General features: G+C 47.5%; 1 protein-coding gene and 1 long non-coding RNA gene across 4 annotated transcripts in view; one reads left to right on the top strand and one right to left on the bottom strand.

The window, feature by feature from the left end:
• Positions 1 to 21,158, top strand: part of GNA14 (G protein subunit alpha 14) — a 150,341-nt gene extending 129,183 nt beyond the window's left edge. For all 3 annotated transcript variants that reach the window (XM_006209349.4, XM_072959620.1, XM_072959621.1), the window contains 5 exons: positions 12,241 to 12,395; positions 14,916 to 15,044; positions 16,369 to 16,498; positions 18,833 to 18,986; positions 20,013 to 21,158. In XM_006209349.4, coding sequence (XP_006209411.1) covers positions 12,241 to 12,395; positions 14,916 to 15,044; positions 16,369 to 16,498; positions 18,833 to 18,986; positions 20,013 to 20,203 — 759 coding nt within the window. In that variant the 3' untranslated portion in view covers positions 20,204 to 21,158. The remainder of the gene's footprint in view (positions 1 to 12,240; positions 12,396 to 14,915; positions 15,045 to 16,368; positions 16,499 to 18,832; positions 18,987 to 20,012) is intronic.
• On the bottom strand, positions 10,174 to 20,209 carry LOC107034061 (uncharacterized). Its single transcript, XR_001459580.3, has 6 exons — positions 19,387 to 20,209; positions 18,332 to 18,483; positions 17,131 to 17,199; positions 16,262 to 16,394; positions 14,920 to 15,207; positions 10,174 to 14,823 (listed from the first exon to the last, which is right to left on the bottom strand). It is a non-coding gene; the product is annotated as an uncharacterized lncRNA (long non-coding RNA).
• Positions 21,159 to 22,128: the final 970 nt, after the last annotated feature.

Genomic DNA, 22,128 nt, shown 5'->3' with positions numbered 1-22,128 from the left:
GTCTGCAAGGCTGCTGTGCAGATCCTTCTGACTGGTTGGTGGTGAGGGGATCAGGAGTCAACATCATTAGCCTTCTGGTTCCGTCTGGTCTGGGGTCCTCGTGCGTGTGGGCAGCACACAGTTAAATTTTTCCACCTGGTGGGGGTTTCAGTATCTGCAAAACAGCTCAAAAGGACATGGCTCAGAATATTATCTACAGCCCTGGAGGAGGAACTAAAGGTCCTTGACTTTGTGTAATGGCTAAACTATTATTATTTTGTCTGTCTTGATTTTTCCTTTCTTTCTGCATTTTCTCACTTCTGTGATTAAATGCACTCTTTGGAACTCAGGGAAGCCTAGGAGAATAAAGCGTTTCTGTAGACAGGAAGCAGGCGGAGGGCAGGTGGCGGGGATCTGTTCGGGGAAGGCCCCACAGGGTCCTGCGTGGTTACACTACTGCCATTTGCTTTAACATCGAAAGGAATGCGATGCAGCTCTGTACTCAGAAATGGCATGTTTTGTGTGAGTCCCATCAAAACAAGAGCTTGGTTTTCCAATCCCTACTCTCTTAACTCCATGCTTCCAACCGCAAGCTGTTTCAAACCCTTGAGTTGTTGCCACTGGAGGGCTGTGAGGTACGGTTGAGGCCTAAGTCACTACTGAGTTACCTCAGGGGGGGCCTCAAGTGGCCTCCTCCCCCATGAAAGGGGCCAGCTGCTGGGGAGGCCGTCAGAGCCCAGTGGGGAGGACGGCAGGTCTGGTGGATGAATCTAGTGTTTGGGGCTCTGTGGATCCTGGTGGAAGTCTGAAGCTGCCCATTCTCGCTGAACCCTAAGAGGCCAAGAGGGGACTGCAGAAAGGGTGAGCTAGTCTTTCCTGACCAAAGTTAGGAGAGTGGAGGGAAGACCAGGGGCCTCTAGACAGATTTAATCCAGCTGTTCCCAGAGGGAGCGAACAGCAAGAGCCCCAGTGCCTTGCCCGGCGGGAGAACCCCCTCCACTGTTGGTGTTCCAGTCACCAGGCCCGGTGCAGGTGAGCTTGCAGAGAAAAAGAACTGCCCATCGAAGAGGCACAGCCACCTGGTCGACCTAGCTGAGCCCAGGCCCAGGGAGAAAGCCAGCAGTCAGACATCAAGGTGTTGGTAGCGTCAGCTCCTCCTGGAACCCCTGAACCAGTGTGTCCTTTTCTGTCTCTTACCAGGACCTCTCATTGGATTTAGTGTCCACACGTACCCAGTGTGATCTTATCTTGATTCCCAATTACATCTGCAAAGGCGCTATTTCCAAACAAGGCCACATTCTGAGGTGGACGTAAATTTGATGGGGATGCTTTTCAGCTCACTAGAGTTGGAAGCGCTTTCTGACAGGTTTGTAGGGTGCAAACCGTAGGAGGGAGACTGAAGCAGAGAGGGAGAGGAACTTGTTCAGGAGGGGCGCAGGGAGCACTCCTGGCACAGAGACGTGGGTGCTACAGCAGCTCCCTGCGTGGCTCATTGGTGGCCTCCTGAGACCACAGAGGGCTTGGTGGGCGGGTCCCCGCAGCCCGGGCCACTGTGAGGTGGGGGATGGGGCACAGCCGGGAAACACCTGGCAGAGGGCGGCTGTGAGATGCCAGGAGGATGAAAAGGCACTTTGTGGGCCCCACGGGTTGTGAGGAAACTTTGTACCTGTGAGTCAGGGGAATCTGGGATTGAATGAGGACACAGTATTATGCTTGGTGACCGAGAAGCTGATTTGACATTTGGAGGGGCTAAAAAACCCAAGTGAAAATTGTTGAGGGATCAGGCATGGCTAATATTTCATAAGTAGCAGGAGAAATCGGGACCCAGCCTCCCCTGCAAGGCAGGTTGACAGGGGAGAGCTCAGGAAAGGGTTTGTGGATGGGACCTTGGAGAGGACGGCCTGAGAGAGGTGAGGTTTCCTGAGGCCGGAGATTGTGGGTGGGAGCATCTGTCCGGGAGAGCAGGTGGGGACACCTCGTGGAAGCATGAGAGGCAGTGGGTTTGTGCGCAGGTGCAGGAGAGAGCACATGGAGGCAAGGAGGAGGTGAGGCCAGAAGTCACTGTGACTGAACTCCACAGGTTGGGGGGCGCCCGGGGCACGGCAGGCTTGTGCTGAGCCGCAGGGCATCTCGGAGTAAGACAAGCCCCTCTATTCCTGCTTTGTCTTTTCTAAAGTGGTGGTGAAACTACATAGCATGAAATCGGTCATTATAACCATCTTTAAATGCCCAGTTCAGGGGCATTAAGTACATTCACAGGGTTGTGCGTGTTCCTTCTTACCATGTGTGACGGCTGGAACGTGTTGGTGTGTGGTGGGTACTGAAAGTTGGTGACAGAAAGAGTCCCATGAGGAGGTGGTCCGGAGTCTTGGGTGGTGGGGAGAAAAACTTGATCCTCCCCACCTTGTTCTGCAGATAAGTGGACTTTCTGGAACATAGGGAAGCAGGGCAGAAACATTCGAAAGAAAATGGGCACTGATTTCTGTCCTCTCCCCTTGAGGAGGGAGCCTTGCTAATGGAGATTTGCTTCGAAAACCAGGGGAAAAGCCCCCAAACTGATCAACAGTCCTTGATACAGAAGCACCCAGATTTCTGTAGTGTTTTTACTGCAGTAAAATACTACAGTGAATTGAAAAGATACTTTAGCACAAGTTCTTTTCAGATGCATGAACATACTTATACTGAAAGTATTTGTTGTGTATCTGAAAATCAAACTTAACTAGTTGCCCCCTATTTTTATTTGATAATCATATTCTGATGAAACTTTGAAACCTGGGCTAATTAAACCCAGAACTGAGGCAAACTGTCCCCGTTGCGGTGAGGTCTCTTGCCACCAGCACCTCTGACCAATCCCTAAGACCCATCACACTGCAGGCTGGTGCAGGCGTGGTCAGCCCATCCCTAGCCCCCCACTCTGCTCTGTCACAAGTCCTACTAAGACAAAGCACCCATGGCTCCCAAATACCCCTCAGGGCACATGGAGCTCCTGGGAGACCCCTCTTCCCCCTTCAGAGTGGCCCGCTTGGATCTAGTGTCGCCTATAGGAAGTGAGTGGTGGTTGACAGAGGACAGTATGGGCCAGCCTGGTGCCCCCTAGAGGCAGTCACCTCGCCTCCGCAGTCCCATGGAGCGAGTCCAGGACACACCCTCTGAAGATGACAGGGTGGGCGTGCTAGCAGGGGCTCCACAGAGCCAGGGATACAGGACTCCTGGGCAAATCTGGGATGCCCTGCTCTCCCGCTGCTGCTCCCAGGCAGAAACGCCTGTGGGTTCTCACTGCAAAAGGAAAACAACAACCAAATAGGCATCCAGGATTCAAACCACCATTTCGAAAGCCCATCATTAAAGTAAGCTGTGACCCAGATATTTGTGGTGGTGTGTTCAAGAGGTTTTCAAGCTATTGGAAAGAACGGAAAAAGTGAAACACCAAAAAAAAAAAAAAGGGAATAAAACACCCCAGGGCAAAGAATGTTTTTTGGATGATTCTCTGGGAGTTGTGTGGCTGTTTTTCTTTCTTCAGAAATATAAATTCAGCATGGAGGGAGGACTATTGCAGAACTAGACAGGAAGCATCAGGGGAGTGTGATTTTGAGAGTTTACAGGGTGGCCGGGTCAGGTGGAGTGTGTATCCCCCAGATGGACGTACATCTGAAATGGAAGGCACACCAGTGGGAAATACGAGCACCTGAAACATGATGTTAAATTGAGCACAAAGAGTAGGACAACCTCACACAGCTCCTTGGATGTGAGGGAAACTCACTGTCCTCTTGGGCGCTTTTTCACACACTTTAGAGACTTGTCTGTCCGCCGCCCGGAGCTGACAATTCGAGCATCGAGGAAGTTGGACAGCTCAGGATGTGGGCAACTGGACTCAGTCCCGTTCCCACTTGTTTGCTTATGGCTGATGGAAACTATTTAACCCCTCTTGTCACTTTTTATACAATTCAAAGGGCACACCAATAAAATTTGAATTTATAGAGCGCTGCCCTCTACTAGACTTGAAGACAGCAGCTAAGGCGGGAGGGGGTGGTGTATAGCTCAGGGGTAGAGCGCAAGCTTAGAATGCACGAGGTCCTGGGTTTAATCCCCGGTACCTCCATTACAAAAATTAAAAAAATAAAATCTAAAAAAAATTAAGTAATATACTTAAAAAAATAGCAGCAAGATGTGCCTTTCACTAAACTCTAACTCTCAAACTCTCTCACTCCTATTCACTAAGCCTTCCTGTTAAAGAGTGAGACTGTCTGGGTCTTTATCTGGAAATTATCACTCTGAGATAGGCACCAAGATAAAATTCAGACCGTGTAATTCGCTGAAATTATGATTGTGTATAAAGCAAGCCCCATGGGAGTCTACTGTTAGCAGGTGCAATCAGAGAAGCTGTCACTAGGTGGCGCCATGAAACATAGTGGAGTGAACCCTATGGCCAGACTGTCCCTAGTCATTGCTATTGATTGGCTTTGGTAAGCATACAAACTAATCAGTGAAGCTTACTTTTTCTATAAACATCACATTGATATTGATATTTATACAGACCACCAACAGCCATCTACCTGATCTTCATTTTATTTATTTTATCAGTTATATCCTTTAGAGTAAGGGTTATGTGGACTGCCATCAGTGGTGGCTTTCAGAATGTGCGTTTCATTTTGGGGGAGGTAGTAATTATATTTATTTATTTATTTATACTTTTATTTAACGGAGGTCCTGGGGATTGAACCCATGACCTCATGCATACTAAGCGTGTGCTCTACCACTGAGCTATACCCTCCCCTCTTAGAATGTGCATTTCTAACTCCAGTTTTCCATATTCTGTGTTGGGAAGAACATGTTTTATCCTCAGTTGCATGGTGAACACCTGGAAGTCTTCTGTGTGGAAACAGTCGCGTTGTACTGGAGGCTTGGTGTCAGATGCTCTCTTCCACCTGCCTGCAACTCACTGTGGAAGACACTTATTTCCAAGCTCTTCTTTTATCCCTGAAGGCCCTTTTCCTCCTTGCTTTTGAGAAGTCTTGACTACTGGATTCTGGATTCCAAGGAAAAATGTCTGTGAAAGTGCCTTGCGTTTTGATTTGGGCATTACAAGTACATTTCAGCGAGTAGGTGAATTTGTAAAAGCAGAATCCACGAGTAATGAGGCCCCACAGTGTGTCTGCCTGGTTTTGAGGCACGTGAGCACCAGGCACTGGGGAATCACTGGGCGGTGGATGAGGGTCAGGTCACAATCGCTTCCATCTATGTGCTGGGTTCCAGGCACCGTGCTGAGTGCTTTATATCCTGCCGGGCTGACTGTAAGCCCCATGAGCAGAGGTGTTTAGAGACCAGAAGAGCCTCTCACCTTGCCTTAGTGTATCCCATCTTGTAAATCAAGACTCAAGACCAGCGAGCATGAAGACTCGGGAGTGAAGACAGGAAAGGGCAACTAATTTAGTCTGACCAGCTGGGAACCAGAATTCCACAGCCCCAGCATCTTGCTGTCCCTGGGACAGATGCCCTGAGGATGCAGAGGGGCCAGGAATACCACTGTCCTTCTGCCCAGCCTGCTCCCAGCTTCCTGTCTGTCCTGGACCACTTAGTCCCACTGATTTTCCATGTTCTCTCCTGTTTCTAAGGTTCACGACTATGTGTGTGTGTCTGTCTGTCTGGAAGGAGCTCTGACCTTCAGAGCACAGTGGCTGCCATTTCTCCTCTGACTCCCACATCTCTTTCAGATTTCTCTTGTAGCCCATCCTATCCTAGAACCATAAAGGAAGGGGAGTGCTGGGAGCTATTCTTAACAGCTTCGCCAAGTTGAAACCGTGTGGGGCTGAAGATTCGGTCTCTCAGCTGCATTATTAACATGCATTGTAGCTGCGGGTGTTTTTGTCAAAGTAAGTTATGGCAGGACTCTTTGGAAAGAGCCTTTTAAGTTAAATCCACTGAAGTTTTGACTGACAGGAAAAGATAAAGTAACTTGGCCTTTCATGCCAACACTTTGTGGCCAGGGAATTCTGTTATTTATTTTTGTTGGGAAAAGGATAAGGAGAAAGAAGAGGACAGAGATTGGAGTAGAAATAGAATTTTCTTTTGAATCTTGAATTGGGTTAGAAAAGCTTACTTCCCATTCCGAGTTAGGTAGAAGAATGCTTTCTACAAGGAGAAAGCCAGGTAGCTTTAGACCAGCGGTTATATATTCAGATGCCTGCACAGTGAGTGGGGTGGGCTGGTGGCAATGGTGGCCAATGCAAAGTGTGTCCCTGCTGGAGACAAGGGTTGCTAAAGAAATTGGAATTGGAAATTAATCAAAAGAAGCTGGAAAACCAAAATTTTATGTGAAATCTCAAGTAAATGGTCATTTTTTGTAAATATTCTAGGCATGCTTGGAAAAAAGTATATATTCCACAGTTATTTTGTGTATAGGGCTCTACATGTGTCCGTGAGGTCAAATTTGCCGATCACGATGTTAGAACTGTGTATCTCTTTATTGAATGTTCTGTTTATTCTCTCAGTTACTGAGACAGGTATATTTCAGTTTCTTGGAGGATGAAGATTTGTTTCACCATTTAGACCTAAGAGATTTTGCTTTCTTTATTTTGAGCCTATGTTACTAGCTGTGTAGAACTTTAGGACTGTAACATCTTTCTGTCACTTGAAATATCTCTGTCTTGTTATACTTTTAACCTTAAAGTCTACTTTTCCCCCACCTTTACTGAGGTATAACTGACAAGTAAACGTTAAGGTCTCCTTTAATGACAGTAGGTTCCACCTTCCTTTGGATTAGTGTTTGGATAGTGTATCTTTTTGCATCTTTTTTCTTGTCACCTCTTTTTTTTGGAGTTGTCTTACCTTTTTATGCTTATTTTTGTTGGTGTGCTGGACACACGTGAAAAAATAATTCTAGGGTGAGGAAGATGTTATCTTCCAAACTTCAAAAAGAAATTTCCTTTCCTTCTGCCAGGTGTCTGGGGATACTGAGTCTCTGAGATTGTGATGATTCCAAGCTGAGTTGCAGCATCCTGAGTGTTACCTTTTGGATCCCAACCCAGAGCTGGAGGGCTTCTAAGGGGCTTTGGCTCTTGTGAACCCTTAAACTTCGATCCCAGTCATCCTAGTCCTGTGATGCTGAAAAAGGAGCTGCTCAACCTTAGAGCCGCTCCTTCCAGAACAAGCAGAAGCCCCAGGGAGAAAGGCTTCCCGAACGCTGGTTTAACTCCTTGGGTGCATTCTTCCCTGTACTCCAGCCCAGCAGTTAATCATTCACTGGTTTCCTGATTACTTTTGCGCATACTTCTGAAAATATTTTGTCCACCATTTCTAGCTGTCCTCAGTGGAGGAACTGATCCAAATTTCCTAAATTTCTTCCTTAACCAATTGCAGAAGTTCCTTGTTTGGTTTTTATAGAAAAAACTCCTTTGTCTAGCAAAGTTGCCTGGCATTTTCCTTATAATGTAATGTTTGAGATGCTTTAAAAGCAGATCATTATAGAGCACTGAAATTTTACTTTTTAATTTTTAATAGAAAAGGTAGTTCTGGATCTCGATGTAGGTGTTAAAACAAGTAGGGGTGAGTGTATGAAAGTCAGAAATGCTATGTTATAGGGAACTTTCATTTTTAATCACTTACTTTAACCTCATTTGCTTTCACAAAGCTTGTGAAGCTCATAGGTCATGCATATGACAGTAGACACCTGAATTATTATTAAATTAGGCTTTTATCATCTAGAATATGATAATGAATGTAGATCTTAATGGAAATGCTTAAGTATCTCATGAAAGAATAGGAACTCTGGCTCCCGGCCTAGGACACAGGCCCCCCGAGCCCAGGAGCAGGCTCTGGGCCCTGCAGTGCTACAGTGCTGGGCGGTTGATGGTGTAGGGGCTCCCTCCTGAGAGGACCTGGTGGTGAACAAGGCTGCCTGAGGGGCCCTGGATGCTGGCAGTTGACAGGGACTGTCACCCGGGCAACCCTGGATCCACGTGTGAAGCCGGCAAGACGCCACTTCATAAGCAGCTCCTTTTACTGTCACCCTGGAAATTTCTGAGTGAAACACATATGTAGGACAGCTGTTTTCTGTGCCCTTCCCCCTTCGGAGCAGTGAAAATGGTAGTTTTGTTTGAGAAGGGAAAAGAGGAAAAGCCAGATACAAGCTCGGTGTTTGAGAAACTGGTCGTGTATCTCTATCCGCTGAATTTGCTCGCGTCATATTTACTCCTTTGTGATGTTTCTTCTCAAAGAAACGAATGTGTTAGGCAATTTCAGTTCAAGATGCTCCTCCAGCCTAGGACTCTTATCAATTACAGACCCATTTATTCCTCTGCCTGCTGGATTTCACCACTTAGCCGTCTGCCTCCTCTGACTCAGCACGTCCCCTGCCCGAAACATAACGTGTCCCTCCATTCGATCCCCTTACAACTTTTCTCCCTGCTTTTCAGACGAAGAAGCCCAACTAAACGACACAAAACTTCCCTCATATGTGAGGGTCCCCGTAGAGGTGGTTTGAACATGACCATGAAAATTCTCACACTCCATGTATGAAGCTCTGCAGCCAAGTTAGACACACAGATGTCGTAAACAGTGTACAAGTCATTCATCTCCTATTTCAATCAAACTTATTTAAAAAGCAGGTCACTCTCTTACTCACGCCTCTCTGCCCTTTGTCATATTTGCTCTGGGACATTCTCTGGGGTCTTAGCTGGTTGTGCAGCTCTCAGGCCAAAAAAAACTCTGATGGCAGAATCTCCCCAGATAAATGGAGACTGAAGAGATGACTAAATGCAAGGTGTGATCCTAGATTGGGCAGATAAAGGACATTTTAGGGGAAGTTGTCAAAATCTGGATAAGGTCTGAAGATGAAATTACAATACCGTGTCAGTGTTAATTTCCTGATTTTTTTTTATTATTCTGCTGTGATTATATATGTCTTTGAAGTCTTTAGAGGTAAAGAGGCATTGTGTCTGCAGCTTCTCTTTAAAGATTTCCAGAAAAAAGTGTGTGTGTGTGTGTCTGCACGTGTGCGTGCACACGTGTGGAAGGACAGCGGAATGATAAAGTGAGGGAGGAGATGATGAATACCTGGGCAATCTTGAAAGGCAGAGAGGAACTCTTTCTACCATGTTCCCCATCTTCTTCCAAGTCTTAAATTATTTCAGGATAAGTTAAAGAAAATGATTTTGACAGATGAGAGAGCTAAGCAGGAGGAGCCAAGGCAGAGTGGAGACCTCTGGAGTTTAGAATCCTTCTGGGCACCGTGAGTCTAGTCTGTTCTAAACCAAAGTCCCAGTTGTTGGGTTTCTAAGGAGCCTAAGTTCTCTTCTTCTCTCAAGCCAGATTCCCCCTCAAATCACATCATTCTCACCTGGCTGAACTCCCCTCGTTCGTTACCTGAAATCCCAGGTCTGTGTCTTTTCCCCAGATTCCCCTCCTCCCCCAAGAAGCCTCTGGAGAAGCCTGTGTTCCTCTTTGATACCTCACTGGGGCCCACTTTTGGCTCTGCTGGAAGAGCCAAAGGCTGGGTTTATCCATTGCAACATGTATCAGTCTGAAGAGAGTGGATTATGCTGCAGTAACAAACCTCCCCCAAAGTTCAGCTTACTTAACACAGTAAAAGTTGATCTTCTCCCTCTTGCTACATACGCAGTAGGGTGTGTTAGCTCATTGCAGTCGCTCAGGGAGCCTGGCCGATGGAGGTTCCATCTTGTCTCATGACAACCCCCCAGAGCAGATGAAAGGCAATGTGGTGAATTACTCACTGGCTCTTTAAAGTTTCTTCCTAAAAGAGACAAATGTTGCTTCCATTTACATCTCTTTCCCCATGAAGTATCATCCTTCATGGTCCTTCACTGTTTGTGAGGAGTGGTAAAAATACTTGTAACATCCTTGATGACTGTCACAGGGCTACCTCTCAGCAGGGAAGCTGAATTAACAGTTACATGTAGGACAACAGCACAAAAGGCACGCCCCCCTCCCCCCAACCAAGGCAAAGATGCTGACTGCACCAGGGGCAGAGCGGGAAAGACAGATTGGCTGGGCGTCACCAGAGCGTTTCTTCCGTTAGGAGACTTCCCTGTTTTCTGGCTCCTCTGTGTTCTCACCGTGGTGGGCACAGGCTGCCATCGTCCTGCCTCGTGTTCTTTCACTGCTAGTTTCTTGTGATTTTCCGTCTCTTAGATACATTTTTAGTTTTTTTTTTCTTATTTTTTATTGAAGTGTAGCCCACTTACAATATTTGTTTCGGGTGTACAGGAGATGCATTTTTATGCACATCACAAATGTTTATTGGGTACCTGTGTCCACAGAGGGTACCTGTTATTTGCCAAGCCCTGCACTAGGTTGTGGGATGTAAGGACAAATAAGACACTGGCTCTGCCCTCGTGGCATTTCCTGAGTTGTCATGGAGACAGGGAGGAAAACAGATACTTCAGAGAGTAGACCCCGGATCACACCTGGCATGGCCAAATGCAGCATCCTGAAACTCCATCACATCGGCAGGGTGGGAGAGCTGGGGAGGACGGGGGAGACAGCCCTTCTGCTCCGTCCAGACACTGTCCTGGTTCTCCATTCATTGTTCTCTCTGGCTCAGAACAGGGCGCATGATACAAACTGTGCCGGGGCAGGATTAGAAGTCCTGGTTTATGGGCTGTCAATGTGTCCTGTTTTTGCAAACAAGAATTTAATAGGCATCTGTTGCAATAATAAGGCTAGCTCTGCTTACATTTGGCTGTTACTTTATAGATCAGGTGCCCCCGAAAATTACTGGCTCCTCTTACAAATGTCTTACAAATGACAATGCTGAGGCAGGTAACCTTTTGGGCTCCTTAAAAGTCCCAACTGAACTGCTTAGAATTCTGCATCCTGATTCCCTGCCCAGGCACTGCCCACTAACCCATCCTGCCCAATCTTGTTTACGACCTGCCTGAGGATCCCACAGTCTGGGGGAAGAGTTTATATTCACTCTTGATGGACGTGGGGCAAAGCCGTGTTGATTTAATCACAGCCCTGGGTTTTGCCCTGAGCCAAGTGAATCTGTAAGATCTGCCCTTTCCCCAACTTTCTGCTGGGCTTCCTGATGAACAGTGCAAGGTAAGAGAGACTTTTCAGGGGGTGCAGGACACACACTCAAGGAGATCATAGCTGCCAGATGGATGCTGTGCTGACTCATAGCCGCCAGTGAACAGCCCCTCTCTGCATGATGTAATTGCCCTGAGATACATACAGCACGCTGGGAGAGGGAAGAGGTGGCCGGTTCCCGTCTCTCTCAGCGGGATCCTCTTGTCTGCTGCAGCTTGCAGCCAAGGACGGGATGTTGAGCCCCTGGGGCCAACACGGGGATGTGCTGTGGATGCAGGCCAACCTTCTCATTTTCATTTGCTGAAGTTTGGAAAGATTTCTGGCCTCATGCTGGCTTGTTGGTTAAATGAGATAATATACGTGGAACCCTTGGCACCTAGTAAGTGGGAAATAAATAATAACTGCAATAACAGTAATAATTACAGCAATAATGATCTTAACAACTGCTGCAGTAACAGCAGTCGTAACAGAGCAGTGATTATTCAATAACGATGGTAATAATGAACACAGTATTGGGGCAGTAAGTGGCACGGGGTGGGGGTGGGAGGTCACAGTGGGTGTGCTCCCCCCGGTGGGAATGGACTTTATTAGTGATGCATGATGACAAGAAGCGGACTGTGTGAGAACTCTCTGTACTTTCCTCTGTTCTGCTGTGAACCTAAAACTGCTGTAAAAAATGGTCTATTAAGACATTTTTAAAAGAACAAGAGAGAAACAAGCAAGCAGACCAGTGATTAGCTGTTGGGGTTATTTTTCAGTTCTCTGCAGCAGGGTGGACCTGCTGGCGCCACCCCATCCTTGGTGTGCCACGGTAATAACGGTTACTCTCAAATGGTCCCGTTGGCTGCAGGGATTCTAATGAGCAGCATGTTAATGAAGTAGTTTGTTATTACTCTGATGAGCGTCACTTTCTGTTCACAACTGGCTGTTGAGTGCTGGTGACATTGGCCCTGGGGTGCTACTACGACCAAAGGCCACAGGTCGTGGGCTCCGTGTGGCTCTCCCGCCGGAGGGGAGCAGCCACGCCATCCCCACTCCCCGAGGCTGCGGCTGAGTGGCTTGGCTGTGAGCAGCCCGGCTGGAGGGCACCCACCAGAGCCCAGCATCTGGGGACATCTTCCCCAACTGCGGGACGAGGGCCAGTCTTATCCCCAAGTCACGGAAGGGCTGGCTTCTTTCCTTTGCCTAGTGAAAGGTTCTCTTTCCTTCGAGCAGGATAACGCGCAGCTGATCAGAGAGGTGGAAGCAGACAAGGTGTCCGCGCTCTCCAGGGACCAGGTGGAGGCCATCAAGCAGCTGTGGCAGGACCCGGGGATCCAGGAGTGCTACGACAGGCGGAGGGAGTACCAGCTGTCGGACTCTGCCAAGTAGTGAGTACAGCGGCCCCGGCCGGCCTCCCAAGGCCATTTCAGGGAAGCAGGCCCACGTCTCAAGGAAGCTGCTCACCACATTTGCTGAAATGCAGGCGCTCAGCGCAACGCTGCTTGTCTCTATTCCCCTCTTACTTTTTAGTGCATCTCTTCCCACCTCCTAGAATTTTCCTTCCTGCCATGGAGCCTCAGCTAGCTCTCCTGGCCCAAACCTACCTTTCCCCATCAAGTTCTAAGCCTCGGTCCCTCTCAGGGAGAGGCTAAGTGAAATGTGGGCTTTCCTTGTGGGGCTGATCTCATTCAGGATGCTGGGATTATCTGATCTAAACAAGAACTACACCTGCTTCTGTTTCCACCTCTCCACATCCCTCTGCCTTCTCATTTCCTGCTGCGTAGACAGCAGGTCGAATTTCCCTAAAATCAGAGTTTATAGACCAAAAGTGCCACACACCAGTCAGCAGCTGATGTGGTGCTGCCCTCTAGCGGCTCAGAGAGGCTCTGCGGGCCCAGCCACGGAGAGTGCAGTCCTGAAGCCCCTGTTTATGATGCCTTGTGGAGGCCCTACCGCTGTATGCTGGACCTGTAAGGCTCTATCTTTTAATCATGAATCCATTAAGGTAAAAAGAAACAGAAGGTTCTGCATGCAGACTATCCCACAGAGATCACAGAATCTGATTTTAAGAATTTCCTAAAGTAATGCCTCTGCTGGCCAGGTCACCGGGCAAATAGTTGGATCATGGTCCTTTAAGAGGTGAGGACTCCTGCTTCCGCAGCTCAGCTCCTTCCTCCTTGCTGTGTGTCATTTCTATCCTCTGGGGACTCTGGCACCCCTTCCCCAGACGCGTCCTCTTCCCTTCAGGTGCTGGGATTGACCTCTGAGCCGGTGTCCATCACCTGGACAAGGCAGGGGTGGGATGAAACCAGAATCTTACCTCCTCAGTGTCACTGTCCTCTCTTTGGCATTTGTCCCAGGCTGAGTGTTTAATGACATTAATTTAGGTTCTGAGTACAGGAACATTTAGGTGCAACAGAGCAGCAAAGTGGGAAAAGGAAATAAAAGAAGCCCCCACGAGGTGTTGGATTAGCACAGAAGACAGCTGGCCAGAAGGAAGGTAGCGTCCCAAGGAGGAGGGAAGACTGCCTTTGACAGGGGAGCCGGGCCCAGGTTCAAGTCAGCCAAGGTATTCCTGGCCCTCACCCAGGAAAGCCTAGTCATTTGCTGCTGTAAAGGCCCTGGGGAGTGGCTGGGGCTCCTACTGTAGGTCCACCTGGAAAAGACCCACTGGACCTGCTGTAGATTTTGATCTCTGAAAACTGGGGCAAGTCCACTGAGAAGAATGTTGGAGAGGCCAGGGTGGTGGACAGCACTGCAACAGAGAAAATGACGGTCACAAACCCGGACGGTGCCCTGCCTTTGCCCCCGGGGAGGCCCCTAGGCACGTGGGCACTTCCTTGGGCCAGGTCAGTGGTTGCTGGCTGCTTATTTGGACAGGAAGTCATTTCACAAAAATTGAGCACGTGCCTGCTATGTGTAGGCACTGGGGTCAGGGCTGCAGATATAGCCAGTGCTCTCTGCCCCGAAGGAACATAGTCTGGTGGAAAGAGCAGTATAAATCAAACCATCACAGGCGGAGTTCACGGGTAATAAGCCCTAGGGTGTGGATGGTGGTGTAGGCACAGGAGGCTGCCCCCGCGGTCTGCTTCCTAGGCTGAGGGCTACAGATGAACAGGGTTGGCCTGTTACCTCTTGGCTGCCCTTCATGTCACCTGTTTGGCCCCAGCAGACCTCGGTGAGCTCTGCCTGTGCACGGAGAAGGCAGGGCCAGCCTCAAGGGTGCAGGGTCTCCAAGTCACCACACCATCACTGACCAGGGCCTGAGTTACATGATTATTCACTCAGAAGTAGCATAGAACATGCTTCTGTTTGCGTTCCATATACCCTACCTATTGGTAGAACCTGCAGGAAAAAAAAAATTAAAGAACCATTACAGTGATCGATCCCCTAATCATCCAAGACAAGTTCTGGGTGATGTTAGGAGATGTTTAATCCTCCAGTGAAACAAACTTTTTCTTATTTTGAGAGGACTTCCCCTTGGCCTGTTGCATGCCTTTATATTTTCTTCAAAATTCGAATTCATTGAAAACAGTGTTCAAGAACAGCACCTACATCCCATCATGTTCTTGGATGAGGGCTTGTGGGAGGAAGAGGACAGATGAGATGTCAGAGAGCCCATTCCACCCTCCTCCTCCTCCTGGCCCGCTGGCTCCCTCACCAGCCTGAGACTCATGGAGCTCAGGACCAGGAGGAAGAGAGGACGAGATCTGCAGGTTTCCTGGAAGGCTCACCTGTGTCTTCTGACCTGTGTCCTCTCCACAATGGTCGTAGGAGGGCTGGAGTGGTGGCTCTCAAGAAAGTCACTGATGGAACCTGTGAATCGGGGGGGGGGGTTCACTATGAGTTGGGGTGACTTCTCTGGAGAGGCATTTCTCCCTGCTCAGCATCTTGTTCTTGACTATCAGTTACCTGACTGACATTGACCGGATCGCCATGCCGTCATTCGTGCCAACACAGCAGGACGTGCTTCGTGTCCGAGTGCCCACAACCGGCATCATTGAGTATCCGTTTGACTTGGAAAACATCATCTTTCGGTAAGACTGTCTCCCAGCGTGATCCATTAGAATCTGTCCGTCCAGGCTTGGAAGTCCCCAGATGGATTCCTAAATGTGTTATTGCTAAGAGGGGTTGTATCTCTTAGGGCATTAATGGCCCTCTCCATCACAGGGCATTTAGAGTTGTGGTGCATCTCAAGTCCTGCAATGGAGAGAAACACAACGAGCATCCTCACTGAGGTCTGGAATGATTCTTATGCACAAAACACACACACACAGAGATGTCTCTTCCTGTGACCCACAGATTGAAGATACTGTTGTCTTTTCCCTTTATCATTGCAAATTCCACAGCACTTTTATATCCATCAGTTCCCTTGTTCTTCCTAGTAACTGTTACACACACTAGTCGGGATGGCACAGGTAGTCCTGCCTGTACTCCGACTACATCTCAGTGTTTCTGGAGCACCTGTCACACTGGGGGAGCCCTCTGCTCGAGCCCCTTGATTTTCTGCATCTCTGGGAGCACATGCCCTCTGCCTGTGTGTGCCCATGAATTTATCTAAACTTTTTCAGAATCCCTGCTGCTTGCAACTTCCAAAACCTTTATCTGGTCCACAGATTGATTCTCTTTAGCCCACTTGGTGTTTTAAAAAACTTTTCAGCCAACATTTAAAAGTTGGGCTATTCTGCTGAAAGTATTTGCTATATCTCTTAAAAAGTTGGAGGATCTAGTCCAATAGCGAGCCTGCATTTCTGACCAGGCTTGCTGCAGTGGGGTAGCAGCCATTCCTTTAGACAGGGCCCCCAGCACTCACAAGGTGAATGCTTTTCTACTCTTGAGAGGCCCACTGAACTCATTTCCACGCCTGACCCCGGGCATGTTCAAGCTTGCAGCTGATCCTTGGGCTATGATTCCTTGAACCCTTTCCCAAAGACACACACACAGGCTTTGGATTTCCACATTGTACAGAGGCACATGCAGGTCTCTCTGGGGAAGGGGTGGTGTCCAGCTAATGCAGAAAGAATCTGAGGATGATTTGAAAACCCATGGAAACAAAAAGGGGTGAGGGCCTGAAGGAGGCTGAGTAGACTTGGAAGCTGGCCTGACTCTCTGGCCTTCTGTGTCTAGGGTCCCGGCATTCTGTGGTGGCTAGAGCAACGCACAAGTGAGTTGGCTGCAGGAGCTTCCTAACCAGCGTCCCCCAGCAGGCTCCACCTCAGTGACCCCTGCTTCCATCTTTAGTAACACTACTTACATTCTGTACCTCCTTTGCCAGGACACATCCAGTGGTTCTTCATTGTCTAAAGAGTGCTGATTTCCATGTCCTTTTCCCCCTAAGAGTCGTATGTTTCTGTTGAACAGGATGGTGGATGTTGGCGGCCAGCGATCTGAAAGGCGGAAATGGATTCACTGCTTTGAGAGTGTCACCTCCATTATTTTTCTGGTTGCTCTGAGTGAATATGACCAGGTCCTGGCCGAGTGTGACAATGAGGTACGCCCGGTGGGGAGTTAGGTATCTGTCTTCCACAGCTAACCAATTTCTGCAGGTTGCAAGAGGCCAGCCAGCTCTGGCATTAGACCCTACCCCTTAGGCTTGTCGTCTGTGGGCTGGCAGCACAGGTGTCACATCAACCCAGATGGAGTAAATCAGAATCTTTAACAAGATCTCAGGTTATCTGAGAATCACTGACCTAGGATCCTGGTTCTCAAACTTGGATGCACACCAAAATTCCCTGGGGGACCTTACAGAACAACCTGGTGGTGGGGTCCAACCCCAGTGGGGTGTGGCCTGAGCACAATGTGCTATGAAGCACGGAGCCACTCAAAAGCATGGTTCTCAGCCTTGGCTGCATATTGGGGAGTTTGTTTTATTTTTTAAAAGCACACCTTTTGGACCCAACAGTAGATTCATATCGTCACTAAGCTCCCTGGGGATGCTAACATACAGCCAAAGTAGAGCAAAGGTATTCCTTAAAAAGCTTCATCTCAGGCTCCCCAATCAGATCCCTAGCTGAGTTGGGAGTGATGCCAGATGCTTGCAGCTATTCTGGGACCACCTGGCAGAGCATCTGCCCTTCACGTCCCCTAGGAGGGACTTGCCCAGGGCAGCTGGGACTGACTCACCTCAGTCAGGCATTCGGTGCCTCAGCCGAGTCCCCGCAGCACTGGCCGGGTGAGCTCCATCAGCCAGGTCTGCTCAGAAGAGTGAGGAGAATCATCATGGTCACCTCTGCGTGAGGCTGGGGATACCTCCTGGGGGATAACAACTGTCTTCTCTTCATCTTTCCCCCTATCCTTTGCACAATGACCTCCTGACCTTTTAGAAATATCTCTTGCTTATAGGGCATGAAAGTTAAATCAATAAAGAATTCTGTCCAGGATTAGGCAATAACTATGAACAAATTCTATCTTGTATTTTTTTGAGAGCAGATTTGTCCCTGAGGAGGACAGGTACATTAGCTCATTAGCAGAGGATTAACCCATTTACTAATGTCACTGTGCAAAGAATAGAAATCTTGGCTGCCGCCCAGCTCTTCCAGTGGAGAAATTTTTTTTAAGAAAGCACAGGCATTGGGTTATCCATATGAAAATTAGCTCCAAATCTGTCTCAGGAATTACTTAGGACACTTCTCAGGGAACCCAAAGATTAGTCAGGTGTGGCAGGGACAAGTACCGTGGCCTTATGTGCTAAGAAATTAATCATATTCTCCTCTCTGAAAAACCCAAGGTATCTGTGGGAAAATTAAGTGGTTGCCACCCCAGACTTTCCATCCTGGTTGTAGAAACATGTTGCACCCACTCACTGTGCTGTCCAGGAATTGTTTTCTCATATATTGTACTTCCTTGCCAATCATTATTGGTAAGATTATAATACATTTTAAAGAAGCTTTAAAAACAAGTGAGGGTTTACCTTTCTGGTAATAAATTCCAGAATTGCTCCCCCAAATGTTACCGCGCAGGAAAGCAGGCCTAGGCACTGGGAGGTTGCGGGCGTGCGCCTCGGGGGCGGGGGTGCGGGGCTTTTGTGTTCCCCCGTCTCAAGGAAGGGAAGGGTTTCTTTCCTCTTAGCATTCTGCTCCCTCTCAAGTATTTCTATCAAAGACAGTTATTGTCCCCAGCTAGGATTTGTATGTGCCCTGTCTGCTCTCCATAAATTAGGATTATTTAATATTTCTTTGCCAATGTCTAATGTTCAGAAATTATTACCGTTCTTCTACCTAGCTTCCACTGGATTGTACAGTCTTGGGGAGGTATTTAACCTTTGTGAACAACAGTATGCTCATCTATCAATCACGTGGGGACCCGCTCCCATCGGAGAGCTCACCTGTGTTGCACACGTGTAAAGTGTGGCGCAGGGCAGGTGCTCCGTAGCATTTGTTTGCTTCTGCACCAGCGTCCAGCATTCCTGAGCGCAGTGGCCCCGTCAGAAGAGCCTTCCTCCTCCTCACCATCACTCCTGAGGCCCAGTCTGGAAGCCTGCACACAATTAAAGTGGGTGTCTCCTGTCTGCAGCTCTGAACTGCCCCCACTTGGTAATCCCAACAGTTACACACAGCCTATATACACATAGCCTGGGTGTGAACCTTCTTTTTCCAAGCTGCACAAAAGGCTTTCTTGTATCATATAGGGGCCAGAGGAGTTTGGGTGCTACAGGAGAGGAGGTCCAGGAGGGCTCCACGTGCTCATCAGCCTCAGCAAGGACAGCGACCGGAGACTGCGGCCCGGTCACAGGAGGACAGATGGGTGGAACCAGTGATTTTTCATGTTGTTCCCAAAGCTTTGCTTTTCTTTCTAATTTATCCTAAGTCTCTTCTTTCTCACTCAGAACCGCATGGAGGAGAGCAAAGCCTTATTTAAAACCATCATCACTTACCCCTGGTTTCTGAACTCATCGGTGATTTTGTTCTTAAACAAGAAGGATCTTTTGGAAGAGAAGATCATGTACTCTCATCTAATTAGCTATTTTCCTGAATACACCGGTAAGTAAGTGTCTGTCTTATTGACCTGACTGCCCCAGCCTCAGTTCAGAGTTCTGAGCAGGGCTCCCAGGGGCCTCCCTGATCTGCCTTCAGTAGACTTTCTGACCATTCCCCACCTCTGAATGGAAGCTCCAGTTGAATCACTGCATTTTCGCCTCAGCACCTCCACACATGCCTCTCCCAGTGCCTGGAATACATGTACCAACTCCTTTTGCTAACTGCACTTTGTTCTCTGAGACACAGCTCAGGCACCTCCTCCTTGGGGAAGTCCTTCTGCCCCTCACCCCACCCCCATCCACAGTAGGTAGCCCTGCCTCGCGCTCCCCTGGCAGCCTGGGCTCGCCTTGCTCTCTCCCCAGTCAGTTCCTAGCACTGAGGGCAGAGGGTGTGCCTGACTTACCTTTTGTATTCGCAGGGCCAGTTAGAGCACCTGGCACTCCTCCTATGTAGGTTAGGGTGGCAGCCCCTTTACCAGACACAGAGTAGATGCTCGGGCTCTTTATGTAGATGACCAACCCATCACACTAGTTTACGCCCTAGTGCTACTGATTCCTGGTGCAGGAGGCCTCAGACACTGGTATTAAGAAGAGCAGAGTTTGAGCACGTTCCTTTTCCCTTGTATTGACTTCACTGGCCACGCAGCATGGCGCCTGAGAGCTTTAGAATCCGCCTCGGGCGCCTAGTAATGCTAGTCCCCTGCATTCTTTCTCTTCCCTCCCCCAGTTCACTTAATAAGAATTACCTCTCTTCCAAAGTGGTCCAAATCAGAAAATACAAACTGAGTCACTATTTTTCAACAAATCTCCTAAAAGTACAATTTTTACATACCAGGGGACACTAAAATACCCTTTTGCAGCCATACTGAGGTATAATAAAGATGCTCTCGGTAAACGAGTCCCGGGGGATAAGACGACTCAGAGAAGGATCCCCAGTAAGAACCAGGGTACACTGGGAATGCTGCGGGGGACGGCCTGCTGGTGAGTCCGTATCCTCCTCCTTTATTTCTCTAACTGCCCTTGTGACTAGGACCAAAGCAAGACGTCAAAGCTGCCAGAGACTTTATCCTGAAGCTTTATCAAGATCAGAATCCCGACAAAGAAAAAGTCATCTATTCCCACTTCACGTGTGCTACAGACACAGAGAATATCCGCTTTGTGTTTGCTGCTGTGAAAGACACAATTCTACAGCTGAACCTGAGGGAATTCAACCTAGTTTAAAAGCTGCTCCCCACTCCTGGGCTTGCAAGCCTCCTGCTTTGTTTGCAAGTGCTTCTGACATCACCCGCCCAGCCCACTGGGCGGCACCAAGTCCCCCACGCAGGCCACAGGGACAGGGACAGGTGATGAAGCTTGTTAAGATATCTGAGTTCAGCAAAACTTTTTCAAAGTCTTTATTCCTAAATTGTTTTTATATTTCTTTTCTTAATTTTAGGCTACAAGATTCTCCATAATTTTTTGATTTGATATTTTATAGAATTTTTAAAAGCCACTGTGATTTATGGTTTTGTTTTTTTTTTAAGTGTGTATAATAATAGCCATTAAAAATCACATTACAGAGGAGCCTGTCAGTTTATAGATTATGCTTTGAGACTTTTAGGATTAGTTTGGGTGACTTTTTTTTTTTTTAAAGAAAGTTAATGGCCTTGAAGCTTTATATTAAATTTTATAATTGAATGCTTTTCTCTCTTCATGCTTAAGTATATACCTTTAACATGCAACCAAAGATTTTTTTTTAAACAGTTGGTTCTCCTTTGTGTTAACTTTCTAAGTCAAATTAATGACTATCAGTACTTCTAATTTAGTTTTGCCATAATTTGATCACTCTGATACCAAAGTCTTTGACTTAAGATAAATGGGCAGTAGATAGCATATATGTTATACTACTTAAAAAAATAATAAAGTGTGTATATTTATATATATATATGTATTCCAATGTAGATGTCCAGGTCTTATAAACTTATGAAATAGCTAAAAGCCCAATATGTTTAACAGATGTAATGTAACCCCTGCCAAAGTTCTGATGGCCACCAGAGATTTCCTGTTTGAACCATGTATGCTGTGCCTTTCTGAGAAGGCTAAGAATATATACCATTATGCCATTAGCATTGGATTGTTTTTTCTTTGAGCTTATTAACAGTTCTGCTCCTAAAAATAAAAATTCTGTGTCTTTTAACAGTTAATAACTCAGAAACTTTGTAAATGTCCTTGTAGGGGAGGAAAAATAATTTTCCCTCCACCCTTCTATGTTCTTGGCTCAGACTTCACCCCTGTAATAAATGATAAACAGGAGAAAAACAACACAAATCTAGTACCATGGTAAAGCACAGTCATTAAGGGTAAGGTTGTTTTGCAGAATTAAGTTGGGTACCGTCTCCAGTGGTAAGAGTTTTTGTTCATTTAGCGTCATCCTTCCCTTCCAGGTACAGAGACATCCTTAAAATGGAGTAAAATGGTAAATTTCCCTTACCAAAGGGTAACTTCTACTAGGTTTTCAGAGCTTTCCCTGTGTCTGTTCTGCAAAACAACCTTACCCTTATTTGCCGTGCTTTACCTGGTACCCTAACTGGCCTTCCCGCCTCCTCCATCTTTCTTACGTCTTTAGCTGAAGACGATATTTAAGGTGATGCTTGGGTCACTTCAGGGGAGTTAAACTCAGTTTTCCAGGGTATCTCCCATGTATACAGGAGGGATACACGGTACTAGACTTCTGTTGTTTTTCTCCTGTTAATCTTTTCAAAGGATCCATCATCTGGTCATTGATGAGCAGGATCTTCAATGGGTGTATTAATTTCAATAGCAACTCACACCAGTAAGCCTTTTTATGGTTTAACCATGGATACAAGAGATGTCCACTAAGAGGCTGCAAAAGATGCAGCTGTTCACAAGATCAACAAAGTTCACTCCCAGAGTTAGCCTAAGAAAGCAAAGACCTTCTCTCACAGGTGATAAGAATAGTGTATTTAAATGATGTCTCAGATTTTCTGAGAACACGAGACACTTCCAGTCATAAACCCGCTAATCTGTAGCAGTAGGCAGGCACTGCTGCAGTGGGACTTCTCCAGTACTAACAAGACAACAAAGGCTGAGATGCCAAAGGCCCCTCGTGGATGAGGACCCCTTAAGACAAACTCCCCTGAGGGCTG

The sequence above is a fragment of the Vicugna pacos genome, chromosome 4 (genome assembly GCF_048564905.1).
Source record: "Vicugna pacos chromosome 4, VicPac4, whole genome shotgun sequence".
In the NCBI taxonomy this organism is placed as follows: domain Eukaryota; kingdom Metazoa; phylum Chordata; class Mammalia; order Artiodactyla; family Camelidae; genus Vicugna; species Vicugna pacos.
Note: the sequence above shows the minus strand (reverse complement) of the source record. Positions and strands in the feature narration are given on the sequence as shown.